The 8,374-nt window shown below is 36.1% G+C and overlaps 1 protein-coding gene across 1 annotated transcript in view; it reads right to left on the bottom strand.

Annotated features, from left to right (window-relative positions):
• Positions 1–8,057, bottom strand: part of CCDC172 (coiled-coil domain containing 172) — a 19,956-nt gene extending 11,899 nt beyond the window's left edge. The window contains exons 1-5 of the mRNA XM_026850945.1: positions 7,979–8,057; positions 7,665–7,750; positions 4,170–4,286; positions 2,597–2,762; positions 523–624 (exon numbers count right to left, since the gene is read on the bottom strand). Coding sequence (XP_026706746.1) covers positions 523–624; positions 2,597–2,762; positions 4,170–4,286; positions 7,665–7,750; positions 7,979–8,057 — 550 coding nt within the window. The remainder of the gene's footprint in view (positions 1–522; positions 625–2,596; positions 2,763–4,169; positions 4,287–7,664; positions 7,751–7,978) is intronic.
• Between the last annotated feature and the right edge of the window lie 317 nt (positions 8,058–8,374).

Raw genomic sequence — 8,374 nt, 5'->3', positions numbered from 1 at the left:
TTTTTTCTTTTTTTTTTTTTTTTTTTGTGCACAGACACACAAATGTCAGTAACAAGATAGCTGAATTTACAACTGAGAGGTTTAGCACCTAGGTCAAATCTGTCTCTATCAGTCTAAGTCACATTGCTTGTTAAATATTTGAATTTTAGTGATGTTCTTTAATTATAGGTTAATAATTTTAAAACAATATTTATGTTGATTTTAAGTTCACTTTGAAACACGAAATTCTCCATTTAAGTATATGACTTACCAGAAAAAGTAAAAATTTATTTTTCATATATATAGCTTATGATTCAGCAACTCTGTAGACCTCAGTATGACTGACATTTAAAATAAATCTTCCCAAAATCCATATTTGTTATAAATACATTCTTAAGTGATGTATTACATAATGTAAAACATATATTAAAATCTTGTTTCTATGATTTCTTTTTCTTGAGAAATTAACTTGACAGAAAAGATTTTTCAGAAGCATTTGCCAAGCCACAAATAATGATCATAACAAGAGATTATCAGGCACACCTTTGAGTTCACTTTGGAGAGTAAATAACTCCTGCTTTAATTCATTCTTCTTCACCTGGAGTGCATTTAACTGAGTATTTTTATGTTCCATCGACTCCATTTCTAAGAAAAAATATATTTTAAATTAAAATCCATTGCAGTTTTAGTCTTCCTGATATGACCATAAATATTCTTAACTACTTCTACCAATCTTCAGCTATTCAAAAAGAACCTTAAATATGAAACTAAAATCAGGTAAAATCAGTCATATAAAACTCTCTTCACAGCAAATTATGTCATATAATGTATTCATAACTATGAAATAACATTATTTTTTAATGTTATTGCTTGACATATTTTGTTGACGGGGAATAAAAAGAATGTTTTGCTTTAGAGTTACTTCAGCTAGAAAGAAAGATGACATTGAATAGGTGGTGAACAGACACCTCTCAGCAGGACTGAAGGAAGCCTTATTTTGCTTAGTGTTACGGTCATTTGAACCTGACGTTGACAGCATCTGGAATTAATTCTGATTGTTTCCCTAACGACTGGAGGTCCTCACATAATTTCCTTGCTAGGAGTTACTCAAACTTTTCTCTTTAGTGCTGAGGAGTGTAGCAAAGATGTAGACAAGTTGCACTTCAAAAGAGATGCAATTTAAAAGAATGGAATCAAGACAACAACTGAACCTAGAGGAGAATGTTAGTTGGCTTTCTTGTCCTACTGATCATTTGACTTATCAGAGCTGCCTGAATATGTAAAAATGAATCATTAAAAGTAACAGGTGCCACCAAATACAGACTTTTTTTCCGCTGTAGATCAGACTCAGAGCAACAGGAAATACAGAAAGAGGGTGCCACCAAGTACAAACACAAATGGATAGTCACTTTTCAGTATCTTTGTAGATACCAGGAATTCAAAGTGCTGGCACTTGATGAATCATAGAATCATGAGACTGGTAGGGACTTTGAGGGGTCATCTACTGCATTCCTCCTCCTGAAGGCAGGATCATCTGTCATTTCTGACAGATGTTGGTCTAACCTGTTTTTAAAGATGTTTGGTAATGGAGATTCCCAATTCCTTTGGTAATAGAATCTCCTAAAGCAGAGGTTTCAGTTGTTCACTGTTCTTCTAGAAGGATATCTAAACAGCCAGCCAGACTCTCTTATTGTGCTTTACACTTGTTACATTTTTTTCAGTTTACTGTAAGTATGGAGAATATATTAATTTCCTTTTTAGGGTATTCTTTAACGATTTGAAGGCTGATACTTATCTTCCATCAATCTTTTCCTTCATAGGTTAAATAGTCTCAATTCTTTTATTTTTTTCCTTCTCATGTTCTCCCGACCTTTGATCATGCTCACTGGTCCCATGTGGATTCTCTCCAGCTGGTTCACATCTTTTCTTGAACTGTAATATCCAAAACTCGATGCACAGTACTCCAGCTAAGAGCTTAACTGCTCTGAATAGAGTGGAGGATTATTTTGCATGTCTTATAGGTCAGAATTATGTTTATGTCTCAGTATGATGTTGGCATTCTGATGTCATTGACTCATGTTCAACTTATGAACCATGATGACTCCTATTTCCTTGCTTGAAGGATTGCTTTACAGTCTGCATCTCTGTTCTGAGAAATCTCATATTCTGTATCTTAACTCAAAGATAAAGTTATACTGTGGTAGTAAAAGACAGTCCTACAAGACATCTGCGCGTATAATTGTTTTGAAGCTTAAGAAATGTATGTAGCTCAACCATAGGTGATTATAATCAGTGCAAAGCTAATATAGTGCCCTATGCAGGACAGTGCATCTCCGTGCTGGTTGACATTAGACATTGGAAGCCACTTCTGCAGGTCTGCTTTTTCTCCTCACAGTGCTCATAGTCAGAAAGGACTAAAGAGAATAAGGAGCAGAAGAAGCTTTAATTATGCTTGCGTAATGTGGCATGTCAGACCATACTCTTTCAGTTTAGTGCTAAAAGGAAGTTCCAGACAGCAAGAGAATGTAATTAAGATTATGTTTTGCACAGCTATATTTTACTGATTTGTATTCTTTCTCTGTTAATCCAAGATAAAATAGTTTAATATAAGACTTACCATTTTTCAACAGAGCTGCCTCATTCTCTAAATCATTTATTTCAGTCTTGACTTTTTTTTTAATCAGAAGATTTCTATTACTTGTTAGTCCATACTCATTGTTAAACTGTGTTACTTCTCCAGTAAAATTATCTTCCTCTTCAGTCATTTTTCTCTTTGCATCTGTCTGAAAAAAAGAAAGGGAAAATTGAATGTTGAGGTCAAGAAAAAGAAAGTCTGTCAAGCTAGGAAAACTGAAATACACTTGTTTTTTATCCTTAAACTTACAGTATAAATGCAGTATATTTACTTTTCCTGACTTATAAGAACATGAAAATGGCCTACATCTCTATTATTTTGTCTGTTGTTTTATTTTTTTTTTTCTGAAAAAGTGAAGGTTCTATTCTTAATAAAACATTTTAAAAATCAGTACATTACGTTATACAGTTGTGCCAGCAGTTTTTCAGTTCAACTCTTCACTGATATTAGTAGAAAGTTCTGTTTAAAGTCAGAGGCATAGTATAGCCACTCTTTTTTTTTTCTAGACTGTTAAATGAAATAAAGCTGGTTTTTATTCCTTTGTAGAATGCAGACTTACTTTAACTCCCTCAATAACTACCAGGAAAGCTGTAGTTGATAGGAAGTCACTGTCTCATTTTCTGGAAAAAAATATTCTGAAGAGGAAGGTAATATTAAACTCTTAAAAATATCTTATTACTAAATTAAATAAAATTAAGTGATCCCTATATACAGGAAGAAAGAAATAACCTATATATCAAGCTTGACTCGTTACAATTAAAAGAAACTTTACATTTCTTCGAGGGATATTTAGATTTTATAACTAAATAATTTTTCTATGGTACTTACAATATTTATTTTTCTTTGTATACTTAGGATTGGGAATGCTTTGGATGCTGAACAGATATTACTTAATTAAAAGGATAGCTGTCTAAAGATTTAGGGTTAATATTGGTGATTCATACTGAATGTTTAAAATTTAGCTCTGTTGATTTAAAGTACAAATACATATGCAGAGAAGACTACTCATCTGTGCCATTTCTTTCTACATCTGCAAGGATCCACAATGAAGTAAGAGGAAGGCAATATTCAGGTTAGCACGAGAGAACTGAAAAGCTTGTTTTCTGTAGGCGTTGCAAGTAGCTACATCTGTCTGTATATGTAATAAGAGTCTAGCATCAAAGACATTGTGTAGTATGGCAAGATTCCTAAAACGTGGGGCTGGCCTCCCTGAGTTTTTCCTCTGATTCTTCTCAGCACGTTTTATTGTGGATGAGGCTTAAGGTGAGACCTTCCTAGATTTCTTTTACAAAGGAAATATGTCAGAATTGGAGTTCAGTCATAGAACAGCATCAGAATGTTAAATCAGCTTTGTAGATAAAATGCAGCATACATTACCTTAGATCATCGTTTAAATTAAAAGTGAGAATTTATCTACGTTTGCTTTGCTAAGTATTTCAGAGTAAACAAAAATAATATTTTCCAGATTTAAAGCATTACTTCCATATTTTCAAAGGTTCAAGCTGACTACTCTCATACATACTCTCGTGTCTGAATACCATAACTGGAAACATACAAGGATTTTAAGAAGACTGCTTTTTTGATTAATGAGTTCAGCTTTCTGTTTTTCTAAGCTGTCTTCACGTTTCTTCAGAATTTCTAAATAGAACTGTTTTTCACACAGATGCTGAACCTTCCAAGAAAACAAAAAAAAAGGTTATAAAATAAGGTTAGTGTTTTATTGTTTCACATACTTCGATATTATACATAAGGATCTTGGTCCTATTAAAACACAGCTGGCATAGCTGCTGGACTAGCAAAAGCATAACAGCTCTTTTTTCCCCCCAGCAATCTTCCAATATACCACTAAGCTTTTGAAAAGTATCCTTTCTTTAAAAAACACATTTAGTACTGGTCCATCTATCTAAAACGGCATTTTAAATTCTTCTCAGTTTAGGAGAATTTTTTTCAGGTTAAAAACAGGAAGAGTATTGATCATATGGGACCTTTTACCCACCATAATACAGTGTCCTCCATCTAATTGTGTAAAGCTCATAAAATCAGACAAAAATATCAGAGGGACAGAGGTCCAACACCATTGTTCTGACTGAATGGCTGTACACATTATCAACTCTGCAATGCTACTACTGCATAGGTGAAGAAGGAAGGGATATACTCATATTCTTCTGAGCACAATTTCTGGAATTCTTAGCCAAGGAAGTGGAACGGAAATTAGCTCATTGGTAAAAGACAGTTTGTCCATAAACACACAAGCCCCAAACTTCCATTTTGCATATAGTTTTATTTTTATTACTTTTAAACAGTAGTTTATCTGATAGAAGGGTATGCTGTTCAATTACTGTATTTTCAAAATTTGCTGAAGAGTTCTCAGTATTCCAGAGCACCTACTGTATCATTGTCTAACCTACGTTAAGATATATGGTAGGATAAACTATAACAGCAGATAAATAGGGAACAGTTAAGTGTTGAAGAGTCTTAAAAGATGAGAATCATTCATCTGATGAAGTGGAGAAAAGGAGGTCAAGAGAATGACTCAGACTGTAATATTCAGAAAAATGAGTAGGGAAAGTAAAGTTAGCAGAATTGCCCACAGACTGTAAAGGCACAGGGTAAGTATCAGGAAGTAAATGGAATAGTCAGGCTGGTATGTGACTGTTTGTGTGTGCAGAAGCAGAAAAGACCAAATAATAGTGATATTACAGAGGTAAAAATGAAAAGATTGTAAAATGCAATAATGTAGATGATTTTGAAGAGTGTTCAGATGAAGTGCATCTGATTAAAAAAGGAGGATACTGGAATCAAATGCCCTAAGACTAGAATGTGAGAGTTGGAAAGGAAAGGGGCAGATTTTTCCCTTACTTGTGATATGTCTGACATGTGAAGCTTCCAGAAACTGCTATTCTCAGGAATATTTATTTTACATATTAGTTCAAAGACAGTAGATAGTCTTGTATCACTGTATTTATATTACTGAACATAACTAGCTGTAGTGTAGATTCTCCATCTGTAAGATGTCAACTTAATCTATGCATTTATAACAGATTTTTTTTGAGAAATCACTGAGCCATGAAAAGCAAAATGTGATAATTTGGGCTCTAATTACATGCTTCCTGATTTTACAGAGCAGAGGAAAAAAATAGCATTTCCTAGGAATCTTTGATTGACCACAGGCAGCCTCTGTGAAATAGATGTCAAAACACTTTTGAACTCGCTCTCATCTGCTTGGTCAGGCATAAGCTGCTGTGCATGCATGTGCTTGGATATGTATGGTTATACAGAGTGGAGTTATTTGGTGCTGGACAAATTGAACAGCATTAGCTGAAGAGCATTATTTAGTATTATTTGAATTACATTAACTATTGTAGACATATGTAAACTTAATTCCTGTACTGAAAAATAAATTTAAATAATTTCAATAATTATATAATCTTTAAACCTAAATACAGTTTGATTGAAATACATTTTCCCATTCCACTTCTTTTCTCTATAATTTCTTATCTTTAAATGAATCAATGTCAGACTAAGAGAGCAAGTCAAATATATTTTTGTGGACACCAGTGAGAATATTATTAATCCTGGTGGGTAAAGCACATGAGATTTAATTAGGAATATTTCTTCAGCTCTTCCCATTAGTCATTTACAATAATGGCTCTACTCTTGGGACCTTCTGCATCTACCACATAAACCTTGATTATAAATCACAATCCATCAATAACAAATTAGTAGTATAAACATAAAATTGTGATGTTCATAAATAAATTTATAAGCAAGACTACGTAGGGCTTTATCTAATAAGCAACACCCAGATATAATCTGTGTTGGTTAAATAAGTTACTATTTTAAAGCACTTTTAGGCTCTGAGATTGTGGCATGCATAAATGCAAGCATGTGAATAACTGTTTGCATGATTATAGCCTCAATTTGCAACCAGTAAATATTTGTAAATGAGTTCTCTTTTATTCTGACCCCTTTGCAGTAATGTTGATATTTATTGTGTATATTACATAGTCTTTTACAAAAGTCAGAAGAGCCTGTTTTTGGAAGGATGAAAATCATCCCCCAAACATTTATTTTCACAACTAGGTGAGGCAGTCCTCCAAAGGTTCTTGAAGATGTTTATTTAGGTGATAGGCTACAACAGTTCTGACTTCAAAGGAGGCTCCATATGCTTTCCTGTTGTGCATACACATTCTGCCAGCACAGATACTTAAGAGCACAGGGGATGATATTTAAACTTCATTTTCAGGCACAAGCAAATGGATTTTTAAATCATTTGTAACCACAGGTATTAATGGTGAAAAGCTCTGCAGAACTGGAAGCTTAATCTGAATATATGCCTGCAGTTTGGTTAAATGGAAAGCACAATAAAATCTTAAAAACACTAAATAAATTAAGAAACTTTCCTCTGTCTCCACTGTCCCTAGAAAAACTCTTAGGCCTTGTAAGCCCTAAATGTGAGCCCAGGCTCACAGGAAGATCTTTAGTATATGACTCACGACCCTGTGAAGTAAGCACAGGGAATGTTTTAATCTATTTTCTGTGAAAGGCCTTTAATGAATGGCAGTGGGCAAGAAAGGACTGGTTTCCCAGCCTCTGAAGGCAAGTGCTACACCAAGCCCCAGGACTGTTAAGACAGGGCCACTCTCACCGTACAGCTGGTGTCTGGTGGCTGTGTCTTGTGAACGGGCTGACCTGACGTGGTGCTCTGCTCCCTGCCCGGCTCTGTCTGCAGAGCAGGACTGACTTTCACAGGCACATGTGCTGTCTCACAGTGCTTCCAGATTTTGGAAGCCTTATCTGGAAAATCAGGTGAGCAAGTCCTTGAACATAGCCAGGGGCTAGCCTGAAGGGTGAGATTTGTGAGAGGGAAAAGACCTTAACAACCTTTTTTTCACTATAGAAACGCACAGTTTTCACAGTGCTGTGTTATTTGGTAGCTGAAAGCATACTCCTTCAAAGTGTTTATGAATCTATTCCTGAAAGAACAGGTCATATGTTTGTAAATAGAATGTATTTCATTATTATGTATACTATAAACATGCCTGCTTACCTTGGTCTCCAATTTCATTTTTGCAATGCTCAGCTCTTCTTTTATCTGGTTAATTTTTTCATAACTTCTATTTATATCGACTTTAGCTGCAACACAACAAAAACCTGTAAGAATGTGTGCTCAGTTTGTGAAATTTACATTCTTATAAAAACCTACCATTGGCAAGAAGCAGCCAGGCCGGCTGCCTGCCAAGCTTTCACTGACAAAGGTGCCCACATGCAGCACCGAGCAGGCACCCTGCCTTTCCCCCGGGAAATGGAGAGGGTCACGAGATGGCAGCCACGGACCCACAAGATGGCAGCCACGGGGCAGACCTTGTTGGATGAGGTGCCTCTTCTCCCTCGCTTGCTTCTCTGTGAACTCTATTTGCTGGAACAAAGCATCCAGGTTCATTTCTGTCTTCTTGTGGAGTCTGTGGGTTCTTTGGGCCTTGCTGTGTTTGGCAGAGCCCTTCCCTCAGGGCTCTGTGCCCTGCCAGGCCTTGGCTCCCGCCTCTGCCTCTCTGGGTCGGGAAGGAGACTCCAGACCCTGGCGGGAAGTGACTGTGGTAGACAGGACACAGCTGAGGAGGACGAGCTGACAGAATGGGACGTGTAGGATGTAGAAAGCAGGGGGGTGAGAGTGAACCTCTCAGGCAGAGGGAAACGTGGATGGCTGGCTGGGGGAGCCCGTGTGGGAAACACAGGGGATGGAAACAAGCATCACGGTAG

The sequence above is a fragment of the Athene cunicularia genome, assembly GCF_003259725.1.
Source record: "Athene cunicularia isolate RWA chromosome 6 unlocalized genomic scaffold, athCun1 chr6_part1, whole genome shotgun sequence".
Classification (NCBI taxonomy): domain Eukaryota; kingdom Metazoa; phylum Chordata; class Aves; order Strigiformes; family Strigidae; genus Athene; species Athene cunicularia.
Note: the sequence above shows the minus strand (reverse complement) of the source record. Positions and strands in the feature narration are given on the sequence as shown.